This window comes from Streptopelia decaocto (genome assembly GCF_964273445.1).
Source record: "Streptopelia decaocto genome assembly, chromosome: 1".
Lineage (NCBI taxonomy): Eukaryota > Metazoa > Chordata > Aves > Columbiformes > Columbidae > Streptopelia > Streptopelia decaocto.
In genome coordinates, this window is record NC_138663.1 from 43,357,301 (window position 1) to 43,372,327 (window position 15,027).

The 15,027-nt window shown below is 42.6% G+C and overlaps 1 protein-coding gene across 1 annotated transcript in view; it reads right to left on the reverse strand.

The window, feature by feature from the left end:
- The window catches only part of UTP20 (UTP20 small subunit processome component), a 66,474-nt gene that overhangs the window by 19,950 nt on the left and 31,497 nt on the right, over nucleotides 1-15,027 (reverse strand). Inside the window, exons 28-43 of the mRNA XM_082068696.1 lie at nucleotides 14,644-14,787; nucleotides 11,962-12,041; nucleotides 10,868-11,094; nucleotides 9,742-9,886; nucleotides 9,218-9,305; nucleotides 7,705-7,848; nucleotides 7,013-7,063; nucleotides 6,768-6,920; nucleotides 6,085-6,240; nucleotides 5,558-5,698; nucleotides 4,499-4,636; nucleotides 3,086-3,225; nucleotides 2,519-2,598; nucleotides 1,262-1,551; nucleotides 633-772; nucleotides 28-184 (exon numbers count right to left, since the gene is read on the reverse strand). Coding sequence (XP_081924822.1) covers nucleotides 28-184; nucleotides 633-772; nucleotides 1,262-1,551; nucleotides 2,519-2,598; nucleotides 3,086-3,225; nucleotides 4,499-4,636; nucleotides 5,558-5,698; nucleotides 6,085-6,240; nucleotides 6,768-6,920; nucleotides 7,013-7,063; nucleotides 7,705-7,848; nucleotides 9,218-9,305; nucleotides 9,742-9,886; nucleotides 10,868-11,094; nucleotides 11,962-12,041; nucleotides 14,644-14,787 — 2,274 coding nt within the window. The remainder of the gene's footprint in view (nucleotides 1-27; nucleotides 185-632; nucleotides 773-1,261; nucleotides 1,552-2,518; nucleotides 2,599-3,085; nucleotides 3,226-4,498; nucleotides 4,637-5,557; nucleotides 5,699-6,084; nucleotides 6,241-6,767; nucleotides 6,921-7,012; nucleotides 7,064-7,704; nucleotides 7,849-9,217; nucleotides 9,306-9,741; nucleotides 9,887-10,867; nucleotides 11,095-11,961; nucleotides 12,042-14,643; nucleotides 14,788-15,027) is intronic.

The window sequence follows — 15,027 nt, forward strand, 5'->3', positions numbered from 1 at the left end:
GCAGCAGAAGAATAATTTTAGCATTACCTGGTACCCATGGACAAGAGTGGACTTCATTTCTTTTAAGATGTACAGAAGGTACTGCACCCCCAACACTTCCATGATTTTAGTGAGAGTGTTGCGGGCGATGTCCCGAATTTCCTGAAATCTGTTCCTCAGAAATGTGCAGACTTTCAGCAGAATGCTGGAAACAAACAGACAGTTTAGTTCACGTCCAAACACAGCAGAACTAATAACACTGCTTTTCACATCCAGAGCTGTACTCAAAGCCAACCTTGCAGAAAGGCTTTATGTCATACACACACCTACCGACCTTCAAGATTTTTTTACCAACTGTCCTTTCTTTCTGTACATTATTCTTTCCCCAGCTCTGACACGGCTGACCCTGCACCTCGCTTCACATCTCTGCTCTTATTTCAGGATTTACCAAGTTCCTTTCAAACTTAGTGTACAGAAGTCAAATGCTGACAGAAGGGAATGTCACTAGGAAAACGAGTTTCCAAAAAAAGTATTTAAGGACTTTTAAGATGCCTCTCTTGGATTTAGCCTTGTCCTAACAACAGCCTGAGAAAGGTGCCTACACTCATTTCCAGCACAATGAACAGCATTTACAGAGCTCCAACGGGATTTACCTTGGCAGGTTGGCTTCCATCACCTCTTGGGGAAGACACTGCATCATCCTGACCATTGCAAAAGCTAATGGAATGCGAACTACCTCATCATCATTTACAACGTTGGATTTCACAAGCTTGTGTTCCTCATCTCTTTTTACCTTTTTAAGAGAGAAAGACACAATGCACTTTTAACTTAGATAAACAAATTCTGCTTTTTCTCAACAAACCCTAGAAGAGGCCAACAAGGCAAGATGCTACCACCTGCTGATTACAGGAAAAACCCAGACAGCTAAAGGACAGGTAAGATGAACCCCAGTGGGTTCAATCAGAAGCTACACTGGGTGCCCACAAGGGGCTGAGAACTTTCCAACAGGCTGCACAAAATGAATCATTTCACTTGCATAGTTCAAACCAGTTCTCAGCAGGGAAGTAAAGACATCACACCCACACTGAGAAGAGGAGCTGTCAGTAATCTCCATGACAAAACAAAGGGGATAAAGCCTCTTCTGTACTTTCAGGTAGCCTCTCTCCAGTTGCATCTATACGTTTTTTGTGCGCTACTTTTCCACTGGGCCCTGAAGTAGCACCTCAAGCTTCATAGTAGCAGCACAGGCCTGCAAAACACCTTTCCCATGCCAACTCCTCACCTTTGCAACAATACACCTGTGCAATTTAGGCAAGATGTTGACTGTAACTGTATCTTGAATGTGTTTGATCAGACACTCCAGCTCTTCTTTATTTCGGGGTAAGAAAGTAACAGGTTTGGTCACTTGCTCAGCATCTTCAGGTGTCTCAGCTGCTTGCTCAGGTTCTGCTGGCTCCTCAGGCGGATTCTTCTCTTTCTTTTCCTCAACAACCTCCTCTTCCCCTTCACTCTGCTCCAGCTCCATAGCTTCTTCAGCCTCCACCACCGGCTCAAGGTCCATGGCAGCAGCTTCTGTCAAGCAGTTGTCAAAAGCACAGGTAAATATAGAAGGCCACAAAAACTGAGCCCTTAAAAGAGACTCTTGTGATGGCTTTCTTCTGGACAAAGCTCCTACCTATCACCAGTGACAGCAAAAAAATCAGTAAGGATCAGTGTTGGTTTATTGCACAGGTAAGCTCTGACATGCTGGTTTCTGATAGTTACGCCCCAGGACTAGGCTTAAAGCAAGGACTAGGTTACTTTTCAGCTGAATTTTGGCTTAGAAAAGATCAATGTGCATGAACCTTCAAGAACTGCCATTCACTTACATTTGAGAACTTCACAAGGCAAGAGGTAGTGACAAGCACAGCTGTGAGATCTCCTCCTCCTTCCTCAGAATATCCCAAAGGCCACAATATAGGTAACCACAATGGTGAAGAAGCCAAAGATATCACTTCTTCCAAGGCCAGGCTGGATGGAGCTCTGAGAAACGTGACCTAGTTGAAGATGTCCCTGCTCATTGCAGAGGGGGTGGACTAGATGAGCTCTGAAGGTCCCTTCCAACCCAAACTATTCTATGATTCCCATGAAATGGCAGGGGAAGCAAGGCGAGGACACACAGCACTCCTCTCAGGCTGCAGCTAACCATGAGAGCAGCCAACATCAAGGACAAAAAACTCAGATGTATCGGCAGTCACATGAGTGGGTGCAGATCTTGGAGAACACCCCCAGAATTGCATAAACCCAGCCTGGGCTGTTTGGGCTTATGGAAGCCTGGGATGGAGAGGTCATGTGGAGATGGTTCCCCTCACCTCACTTTGTCAACACACAGGAGGACAGTCTGCATTGCTCCTGAGGAGACAAGTCAAAACTAGCTTCCAGTACGCACATTTTAAAAAGCTGGGAGTAGCTGACCTCAAGAGCGAAGCACAAAATTCTGATTAGCTGCACTTTGAGTACTTAGAAGTAGTATTTCTACCATCAGGAGCAGAAAGCTCACCTTGGCTGTCAATGGTCACAAGCTGCTTTTCAAGAGTTTCATGGTCAAAGTGAAAGGCTTCCAGCACTGTCTCTAACAAGCTGTGTAAGGGAAACATGAAAAGAGATCAGCCCTCTGCACAAAAAGGAGAAACAGAAAACCTTAAAATGCTTTTTGGAAAACTTCAGACTCAGTGACAGTACAGCATAAGGAGGTTTACTCTGAAACAAAAACTGGTTGCTTTTCAGCTAGATGCATTCTGTGACCTGGCTCACTGTGAAACCTCCCATGCAGTGATGCTGGAGCAATGCAGGTGTCCCAGGAGCAAGGACAGTCTGACAGAAGCAGAAGCTGCTAATCCTGGTACGCACTCAGTGTGACACAGCACGAGAAAGTAATGACCTGTAATTCCTTCACACCTGCAGCCTGCAAGGCCTGTGCACTTTCACTTGCATAAGCCCACCTCAAAGGTGGCAATCTCTCATCCCAGGGAAGAGGCTGAAATCCATGTGATGCTCCTTAAGAGCACTGAATTTTGCTTTAGCAGTCTTTGGAGAAACCTTGAGTGGCACTGCTCACAGTACCCACCTGACTCCCAGCTTTGGACTGATCTGTCCTGTTTGTAGGACATGGATGAAATGCTTTAAGTGGTACAAGTACGCTGACCACGAGAGATGTCGGCAGACAGCTCCAATAAGTTCAGCTGAGGCTGTAACCATATTTTCATGCTGCCCAAAAGACAGAAACACAGTTGCTGTTAGCATTCATAATGAACATGTGTCTAAAGCATATTTTACTCAAAGCAACCCAGAATAAATAATGTCTGTCTAGTGGGGACACTTGGTATTCATCTCTTTCAGATCTTCTCCTGATCACCAGGTAAAAAAAAATAAAGTAAAATAAATCATAGCTCACCAAGCAGACCTCCAGACACATTTCCTCCAAATACTTCTGCAGACATTTAACTTTTCTCATATAACTAAATCTATGGGCTCATTTGTTTGAAGAACTGAAAAACAGTCAAGATATCTAACCACAGTCACATGAAACACTGCAGGGCTACGCTGATCTACTAGAAATACATGTCATTAACCCATTTCTGATGTGAAATAAAATGCATTTGTTTCTTCACCAAGGTTTCAATCAATGCATTTTACCTCTCATTGGTTAAAAAGCAACTGCAGTCACTCTACTGGTGAGCACAGTCTGTGTGGCTGCAGGTGCTGGGTCTTGTGCCTAAGCTCTAATTGCTTCATAGGAGTATTTCTGACTGTACGTGAATTAGACATTTGCTTCATCCAACATAAGGAGCTCCGCTGTTCTCCTGATGGTGTGCAAGGAACTACAGAAGTGTGAAACTTTGCTTTTTCAAGTCACAAGTAGATAGTCTAGCCACATTGACATTACAAGTAATTTCACTGCATATATTTTCAATAAAATGTATAGGAAGTGACTAACAAAATATCACCCTTCAAACTTTTATTACAAAGCTGCTAATGATTTCAGAGGTTTTTTTAGCCAATTCCTGTAGTTCCCTCACAACCCCAGAGAAAACAGTATTTATTCCCACCTGAATTACTAGGCACAGCCTGTGTTTCTCACTACAGGCGTTCTGCTGTCAAGTAGTGACTACTCTCAAAACTCAACAGGAAGAGAGAAATTTGAAGGCAGAGGGAAGAAAATAAACACCTGATTACAAAAAATGCAAACAAATATAACCCCAAGTAAAAGATACAAACAAAAAACCCCCAAACCCTGAACAGTTAAGAGATCCACCTTCAAGAACCAGGACAGGTTCAGCAGATATAGGATTATGCCCAGATTGCATCTACACCTTCCAAACCCTCCTTCTGCCACTGAAAGCAGCACAGCACTCTTGCCTGAAAGGAGAACACTCACTTCACAAACTTATCAGCCTTTTAAAGTGGTAGTCTTTTATGGAGAACGGTATATCAGAAAGACTAAGATATTCAAACAGATGCACTCCATTTAAAAGCTTACCTTAAGCATTTTTTCATCAAAAATGGCAGTGGTAGCATAAGGCATGATGTAGTTCTGCAGGGATTTAGAAGACAGCACAAGCGTTTTTTCAGTGAGCTGCTTAGCCAGTTTCCTCAGAGCTCGTGCCCTCCTGTGGATCTGAGACAAACATGACAGTGAGTGAGTTGGTGCTCGAGTCACAGCTCGCACAAGGGAGCACATACATTCTGCAGTTCTGAAAATGCCTGTTTTAAGTCATGACATAAATATATTATGGTAATTTCCCAAGGACAGGCCATGCCCCTTTCCTTCAGCTTCTAAGATTTCACTAACCTTTTGTCTCAATAAATATTCTAACTCAATGGGATATTTTACTGTGAATTCACAATCATGAGACTATGCCATCTTCAGGTATCAGTCAAGGGAGGCAACTGATACAAGATGAGAAGCCCTGATAAAATTAGAAGGAAAATAATGTAGACTCTACATAAAACTACAGATATAGCAAAGGCGCTCTTTGATTGCATCTACAAAAGCAGGAGAAACACTGTATTTTCATATTGCAAGAAAAAAACAGGAGACCAGGCTTTGTGCAACATTTATATTACAAAGGTCTGTGAATGAAAAGGGGATGCAGAACCTGCAGGCAGAGAGTAGCAGGGAACAGGCTAGAAAAAACAGAAGGACCTGTTCCCTTCCTGTGTCAGAGGAATCCTCATGACACTGTTGCTGACTGCAGGCTGGGTCACACACAGGTTGTAATGTGGAGTTGCCTGATCAAGATCAGGAACAATCACTTAAAATGAAAGTAATTATTTTAGATAAATTAGGAAGAGATAAAAACCAGTGCTCCTAAAGCATAAACCAAATCTATTTCTAGACAGAAATATGACTTTGATTCACAATCACCCATGTGACAATGCCTGCATCTCCTTTTTTTTTTTACCAATATCTAGTGACACAGGCTCTAATTCCCTGGAAAGATAGCACATAGATGCCTTGGAAAATCTTACTGCACAGAAAAACGCTTTTGGTTTGGGAGGGAGAGAGAGGCACTAGGGAATGCCTGTTGCCTTTTACCTGCATGTGTTTCATGTTCTCAAAGAAGTCCATGTCGGGATCATGGCGGTTGGTCAACTGGACCAAATCCCGGAATTCAGGATTTGCTGGGAACGTTTGAATGAGGCAGGAAAGCAATGATGTGTACTCCTGCTGGATGCTCTGCAAACAGCAAGAGGTGAATGTTATGTACTCCACAGAGAGGTTGTCACATACTCCTCAGAACAGCAGTGCTGCCATTTACAAGTCAACAAGTCCTATTCTTTGGTAACAGCAAATACAGCAGTATTTAGGACTGCAGATAAATTAAAGTCTCCCCTCCAAAGAACGAGATACAACTAAGAAAAGCTGAACAATGGCAAAGAAACACAAGACAGCTAAGTTCTATAATTTTTCAGATTTTTACAGGATTTCAAATGAAGGGTAAGTTTACAGTGGGTACCTGCACTTCTTGCCCCAGCAAGAGACTCAGAGAACTCATCCGTAAAATGTCTCATATACCTTGGTGAAGACAGCTGGAGATGTGCAATCACATAGCTCTGCCTTACCTCAGTCTTACTCTTCAGCCCCCTTCTCACAGACTCCAGGAGAGTGTGCTGGATTAGCTCCTTGTAGTCATTCTCTGTGTGGTTGATTTCTGCCAGTCGGTGGATCAAACTGGTCAAGCAAAGGCTTGCGTTGTCACTGAGAGCCATATCCCCCAGCTGAGGGGATGAAGAAATTGTACCATGTGAGTCTGGATAGGACACCTTTTTCTCCCCAAAAGACTAGACCGAACAGTAGCACTGAACACAACAGAACAAAGCCTGTAGAGACCCAGTTACCCTTGAGAGCCTCCCTGTAGAAGTTCTAGTCCTGAATTAACACCCACCCTTCCCATCAGAAAAAAATCCTTTTAGATTTATCAGCAGGCCCACACAAACAGAACATGCTGCAACAAAAAGCAAAGCAGCCTTTCAAGACTGTAATATGTCTTTTATACAGTAAAATTGACCAAACAGTTCCAGGGCTAACCAACAGAAAAGTGTGCTGTGCTTACTGGGTTTGCCCTTCTGGACACAGAGATGAAGAACCAAGTGGATAAAACTTAGAAGAAGGTGTTTGTATGAAGACTCAAATATGATCTCTGAATGTTTTACAGTGTCGAAGAGCAGCCAATGGAAATAATTTCGAAATTGGATTCATCACAGACACATGGTGCACAAAGCAAGAGAAGGAACATTCAGCCAACCTGGATGGTATAGAAGCAGTTGTGCATAACGGGTATCAGGAAATCGATATCCACCGCTTGCATTTCCTTGATGCGGGCTGTGATTGACTGGAATGCTGACAGACGTACATCGAAGTCTATATCATCGAGATGTCGTTGATCAAAGGCATTCAGCTAAGAGAGAGCAACAAGTCATTCATGAAAAAGGCCAGAAACATGGCAATACAATGTTGGGGGAAAAAAGTGAACAAAGAAACTCTGCATACCTTAACAACATCGGTAATATATTTCAATTCACTGTCCAATTCAGATAAAGTCTAAAAAGAAACATAAATTAAAATAGCATAACTGTTACAGTTGTTAAAAAGTCAAAGAACTCAAGACTTTACCACTAGAGACAAAAAAAAAAAGGAAGAAAGCATCAGCATTAATCTTTCTCCTGTTAGAAGTTTAATAAGAGCCATTCTTCCATAAAATGGAAGGTGTGTGTTTTAAGTTCCTAAGTCTCTAAATATCTACACTGAGTGTCTTCTAGGTTTTCCTGCTGAAAAAAAAAAAAATGTTAGTCACTTTAAAGAAGTACAAAACATCCTGGCTGCTCTAAATCTATGAGAGAAGAATAAAAATAAAAATCACATTCAGGATGCCGAAATCCATTCTTATTTCATAAAGATACAGGATTTGTTAGGGATGAATTGTGCTTTATTTGGCTTTTCTTACACAAAAGAACCCTGGTGATGTTCATATCAACCAGGCTGTAAGCCAAAACTTTCACAAATCTTCATGTGGCTCATTAATTTCTATCATATACAATTCTGTTACTTTTACTTAACAGACGATGCAGATTAAAAAGGTTTTTAAGCACATGTACAGAGAAGTTAAATACTGCTATTAATTTTGTTCTTGAGCTCTTAGAACAAATAAAAAAAGCACAGAAAGACACACAAAAATGCAATACCTGAAATACCAAGCACAACTTATGTCGAGACAGTTTGTTTCGGATGACAGAAAAAAGCTTTGCCAGTGGCTTGAGAAAGCTTGTAGGGTTTGAGCAATGCCTCAGCAAGTTCTGCACTGTCTCCAGAATGTCAATCTCTGTACCCTGAAAGAGACACATAACTGTCAATAAGTACTGAAACCTCAAGAGATCTTTTCATTTCCTTGGCAATGATTTCAAAACACAGAGTGAACTTAACCACTTTGCTGTATTTGAGATCACAGATACTGAATGAGAACAACGAATCAGGAGGACACAATGCAATCATCAAATCTCTCAGAAGCACTTGCAACCTTCCAGTTAGACACAAGCATGGTGTTAGAGAAGAGTGCCATCATGATGAAGACTTCTTTTTTGTGTCTTAACTCAAATGACTCAAAGGTCAGGAGAACTAATAGAGCCTTATTTAACCTTAGTATTTATTTAACCTCTGAAACAACCATTAGCAGCACCATATACTTGTATGATGTCCCTGAATGGAAATCGTATCTGGTCCCATAATGATTCACAGATTTAAAACCCAAGAATCCTCTGTGAACAATTAAATGACCACTTGCAAAGCAGAAACTACAGGTTTTTGCCTGGCAGTTCTTTCTACAAACCTACAATCTCTCATTAAGCAACTGCATGTCTTTTAAGAAAAACGAGACCCGAGCCGCGATCCAAGGGTTCAGGCAATTAAGCCGAGTAATCAACAGATTCATTCACTGTAGATGGGACTATGTTTCTGAAAACAAGGTTTGGCAGTGAGGGAAACCCAGACAAAATAGGCTACTAATATCCTCAGTACTTGATTTATTTAACAGTTTACAGAAGCCTAGGTCATGGAGACGTCCGCTTCTTGCAAATGTAGCCCATATGATTTGCATTCCTGAAGAATTTAGGATTTTAGGGAAGTTTCAGTTCTGAGATATACTTCTGTACCACAGATGGATTCCTTGAGAGTGGAAGGAGAATAGAATGGAAGTGGGAGATTTGGGAGCATGTTGAGAGCACTGTATAATGTTTGCCTTTCATCCCACAACAGACCAATGCAGCACTGCCCATAACAGAGCATGTAGTACATACTCAACCGTATGTATTCATATTGCTGCCCAGATGCTGTGGCTTTGGATTTGAGGTACATAAAATCCACAGTGATTAGCAGCATTTGTTTCAAATGCTGCAAGGAATTTGGTGAATTGACTACAGTGGCAAAGGATGTAAAGACTGCATAAAAACTTCTGCAGACCTTCCCCACAAAAACGGGGAACAGAGTCAGCCTGGGCACTGGCAACCCTGCGAAGTATCCAGTGACTCGTACACATCAACATGCAATGGCACAGTGTTCTGAGCTGACTACAAACACGTGAAGACTTGATTACAGGCTAATCATGAGAAATGGCCTGCAATCAATAAGACTTATCTGCATCTTAAACAAATATACATTATTAAAAGAAAAACGTTTAATGAGGGGGAAGTAATTTCTACCTACCTGCTCCATGTTACTCTGATAAAGGAAAGGGAGGAGAAGGCTCACAAGCACTGAATTCTGACTTTTTTCTTGTATAAATTTGCTGATCCTGCACAACGAGACAAGGTAGTTTACTATTTTATATCAGTCCAATCACCGGTACAGAGCAAAGAAGAACTCAGTCAGCACTGATGCATTATCACAGCACTTTGTCAGCCCATCCAGGCTAATAGAGTGTAGCCACCAAAATCACGGTATCAGCCCAAGTATTCAGTTCCACATGACTGCAGGCATTTCTGTACCTTTTCTGACCCCCAAGAGGCACTGGTGTTGAGTACCAGCAACCAAAACAGCTAGACTCAATTTCTGAAAACTTTTCACCTCAGTCACCAGCAACTTGCAAGGTCAATGACAGATCCAGGTATTTTCAACTGTTCTAAATTTAACTAGTTTGGGATATAAAGTTTTTTAATTTGGAACCTATTACAAAAAGCTTCTCTCTTCTTCCCTCCTTCCAACTTTTTAACCTCTAAAGAATCACTTACTTGGAAAGTATACTCAGCTCTTTGCTGACTTGAGCTCTATACTTCTTCTTTTTCACCTTCTCCACATTTAACATTGTTTTGCTGAAGTACTGAAGTATGGCAGGAACATGAGGCAGAACCAGGCGGCAACCGAGGCTTAGGGTCTCTGTAAGGGATACAACAGTCAGCAACATCCAACTCTGTGCTGCAAGCAACAGAAGGGAGATGCAATCCTCCGCAAACAAAAGGGAAACACAGACAATGGAGGTTTCACCAGTGGACTTCAAAACTAACAGGAGCTAAGAATGTGCAGGTCAGCTGGCTGCTGGGAATACACACCAGCACTTGCTGAGACCAAGTCTAATACGTGTCTGAGCTGGGACCAAAGAAACCACACAGAGAGTACAAAAGTTCTCACAGATTTCAGTAACAGCCCCAGCAAGTGTGGGCTTCGCAAAAGGTACCAGGGACACTCCTCAGCGGTAGTACCTGTATTCTAAATGACTGGAGCATTTATAGATGTAGTTTTCTTTATTCTACCACTGACCTCTTGTGCAAATCAAAGCTGCCATAACAAGGGCACAGCGATAAGTGCTTTCCTTTTCACTGCCTTGGAGTGTTACAGGTGAAAGATCAAACACAAACTTCAGCAAAACTGCAGCATCAAACACAGCACACCAACCTTCCTCTCTACTGCCACTCAAAGAAATCAATGGCAGGTCTTTCTTGTCAGGGAGCACAGACTAAACATCAAAGTGATACGTGACCATGTGCATATGGGGAGTAGGCTTTTATATAAAAGTTGATGTTGGACTCGAAGTGAAGTCAGCAATGCAGTTCTTGAAGTTACCGTATCAGTCAAAGCTTCACAGACAAAGCAGGTCAACAATACAAACATTTTCCTTCTTCATAAGGAATTTCTCCATGCTCAGCACCCTAACACTCCAATGTAGATCTCACCAGTCATTAGACAAACAGGACTTCACAGTTCTTGAGGCCAAGACAAATTTGTACACTGATGTTTCCATCGCCACTGGGAGCTCTCCTTCCCTGGTGTTCTCAGTCAGTGCAAAGACCACCTCATCAAAATCTAACTCCTCCATCCAAAGCACCCAACAGGCCTCTCATGAATCCTATGCGGACATACCTTCTGTCACGTCTCCAGTGACCATGACAACACAGTCAGTCACGCTCAAACTGGAAACCTGCTCCGTGGGTTCAAAATCTGGGCTGTTGAGAAGGCTATCAGCTATGTCCATCACAAGACTGGATGTGGCCTCAGACAGATTCTTGGCTGACAGCACAGCAAACACATTTGTCAGTATATCACACTCTGGGTGATCTGGCTTCTGCTTGGCCAGCAAGGGGAAATACCTGAGAGAAAGATTATAAAAAAAGGTTGGCTGAAAATTTAAGTTCAGAACTTCATAATGCTTTTGTACAAAAAGTCATACAAAAAAATAATGACTCTCTTCTCCTTCAAAAAAGGAGAAAGTGCAAAAATATCACAGAATGATAGTGTCATGAAAGACAGAATGAATGGAGGTTCAGAGGTCATCAAGTGTTCCTTTTCCTCCTTCAAGATAGCATCATCTAAACCTAACCCTTTCTCTACAGATGTTTGTCTAAGTTTCCTGCTAGTCTGCTCATAACCTAATGATCCAATACAATTTTTTTAGAGGTTTGTATATAAGTTCTTCATACCTACAAATAACATGTCTTAAAACAGACACTGGATACTTTAGGAAAGGAAAAGCAGTGAGTCTGTGAAAGAGGCAAAAATGACCCAAGACAATCAAGCTAGAATTTCCTATGGTGTCTGCCTCAAAAAAAGCTCTCTTACAATTTTCAAGACAAGAACCTCAGTCACAGATTCTACGCTGAAACTGTCCACATTCTTTCATAAAATAGAAAAAAAATAGGGAGGCAAAAAACATGAATGAAATTATATATTGTAAAACTGACTTCCCATCGCCCAAGACTAAGAAGTCATTGGTCAAGACACATACATATTCTAACAACTCAGCCTCGTCCTTGCCCATCAGCTGGGTTTGGGCTACATATGTACTTAGTTGTTAATATATGGGAAAAGCAGCCCACTAAAAATAACAGTCTAATGGAAAAGGAAAATATGGGGTTTGACACAATTATTCATTCATAATCTCTTAGTGTGCTCTTCTCCTCTTGAATTTTGTGTACTCAGGAGAAGTACCTGTGCTTCTTTGCAAGAGGAACACTTACCTGGGATTCTTACTCCAGGTGTGAATAAGTCTGAGCAGAAAAGTTGGAGAATACTGACTCTCTGAAGCCAATCTGCAGACCTACAGGAGATAAAAATCAAATACCAATGCAACATGAGTAGTTAAAGCCACTTAAAAACCTCATCTCTAACAAAGACCTCACTATAACCTATAGTTTACCTTTTTTTAGAAAGTAGTTTCATCGTTGTTTTTCCAGCTTCTTCAATATTTGTGGAATCACACTTAGATTATCTTACTCCTATTTATACACCATTTCAGCTACCATTTTTTGCCTCTCTCTTGAAACTGGCTCCCCATGGAGCCTCACATGTGCCACAGAGACCTAGCAACCTCTCCCGGACATACCTACGAGATCTAAAGCACAACACCAGGACCCACTCCTCCCACACTTCCTATGCCTTGGTTGCACCATCTGCTCTGTGTCTCCACGGCCTCACTGCTAGAAAAACATCCTCTCTGCTCAGGGAGAGGCTTGAGCACTGCATCACACCCCAGCAACGGATCTCCTAAGAGGGTTCTGTGTCTGAAACAACCCCACCTAAGAGCTGCCCAGTGTGAGCCCCGCGCAGTAGCTGCTGCTCCTTCACATGACTGGATCCAGGCAAAAGAGACACAGTGTAAAGGTCTGGCTCTCTCCTCGCTGCCACTCCACAACTCAATGGGCTGCACACAAGTCACACAGCTGGGTTTCCACCCTGACCACAGCTGGATTGTCAGCAGGGCACTGTTAGCAAACACACAGGCAGCAGAGGCTCCAGTGCATTCAGGGGTAATAGCCAGGATGGTGCCTGTGGGCTTTGGACCAGCTCAGTCTGGGCTCAAGACCTAAGCACAACAGAAAAGAAGGCAGGTGTGACAGTCATAGCCTGGGTCTCATGAAAATTCTTCTCCTGCCCCCAAAGGCTGTTGATATTATTGCTCTGCGTAAAACAGAGCTTTTCTGAATGATGTACAATAAAGAGTAAACTGTTAATCCAATCCTGCAGGAATGCTGCTGTGCAATCTAATGATATTGAGCCTCTGCAGCAAACTCCTGGGGTATGAAGAGCAGCAAGCTCCATTTCCAAGTACAACAAGCTTAAAACGATTTTCCCTCTCCCTGAGTTTTAAACACCTCAGTTCCACAGCCTTAAGAAAAAGGAAAGCACAAAAGTCAAACAATTCTTCTGCCAAAACCAGATCTTCATGGGGCTCCCTCTAGAGGGAGCTTCTGGATTGTACTTGCACCCAAGCTCCAAAACCAGCTGTCTTCCTGACATCTATAAGGACAACAGGAACTCTAACTATTTAACAACATTTTTACATCTTGTTCAGATTTACTCAGTGTTTCCAAACACAATGCTTCCTGAAAGCATTAAGTGTTTTGCTGACTTAAAGCCCAAACCACGTGCTTGAACTGCTCTGGGACTGCAGTAAACGCACACTGCCTGGCACATGTGGCACCCTGGCCTTCAAAAGACTCCATGGACAAACCAGCAACATATAACCCCCTGTTGCTCAGGCCAGTGAAATACAGAGCTACGTGCACTGCCTGAAACTACTTTATGTACTGTTTGTCCACGTACATGTACTACAGGTATTGTTACTGGTAGAGCAGAGAAACAAAGTAGGAATAAACAAACACAAAGTCTAGGGCAGCAAATCTGGGGTTTCACAGATGACAGCAGTTGCTCCTGGTGCTCTTTGACAGCTTTTCTGCTGCAAGGAAGTTGGACATTTGGTTACTTCAAAAGCCTCAGTGGAAGAGCTCTGTTGAACTCAGCCCATCTTGCTCAGTCACCCATTGTGTGGAGGCAACTGCCTTTAGAGCAGAGACAACCCACAGTTGGTACACGCATTCCCTGATAACCTCAGAGCCCAGTGCAACTGACACAGCCAGCACAGTTTCATTTTAAATACTGTGTGTTCTCTCATCCTTTCACAATGGTGCATTTTCCTGAGTCAAATGACCTGAATTTCTCTGATGAAGGCCACAACCCTCTGCTTTTTTGCTGTGCTCACACAGGACTCCCAGCAGGCAGGCACAAGAGCTCACAGCCCACTGACAGGTCCTGCTGGGTCCTTTCTTTCCTGCAGCAGCATTTGTTCCTGCAGTCCCCTACTACAGGCTCAATAACTGTCACACAGAAAAGTAGCAAAGTGCACCTAAAAGTGACTAGTATTATTTTGTTTCTCTGAAGCATCCAGGGAAGAAGGCTACTCCTGTGGTTAAAGAACAAAGAAATGGCATTTGTTTTATCCAGATGAATTTATTTCTACTTTAGCCTGTGACTTGATTATTCCAATAGTAATCTGACATGAGCCAAGAATGAGGGTGGTGAAACACTTGAACAGGTTGCCCAGAGAGCTGGTAGATGCCCCATCCCGGCAAACATTCCAGGCCAGGCTGGATAGGGCTCTGAGCAACCTGATCTAGTTGAAGATGTCTCTGCTCATGGCAGGGGGGTTGGACTAGATGACCTTCAAAGGTCCCTTCCAACCCAAACCATTCTATGATTCAAGAAACTTGCCTTGCACAGACACATCAGAATGCCAGAATCTGTCTGAGGCCACGTCCAATCTTATGACAGACATAGTTGACATGATGGACTCCAGTGCAGCTGAAGTTCTCTGCACAGTACATGTTACACACAAGCTGCTTGGAAGAACAAGAAATACTTACCTGAGGCCACACCACTGCATGAAAAACTGCATCAATCTCATCCACACTAAAGCTGTAGGTCTCATAATCAGAAAAAAACTCCCCCACAAGCTTGAGTCCAAGACGTCTCAAATTCTTCAGTGGATTAATCAATCTAGGTTGGACCTGTAAAAGGGAAACAAAAACTCCTCCAGTAAGACCTTTGCAGAACAACTACTAACTACTGACTCTGAAATTAAATACAGTAGTTCACTGACCACAGATACAACCTTTGCTGGAACTATCACAATGACGTTCTGTTTTCTCCTGTAAGTTGTTCACAGCAGCAATCTACCTCTCACAGCTGACCTAATTTTTTCTAAGAGGTCCCTTTACCTGCACTGAGTCAGTTACACAGGACTCTCT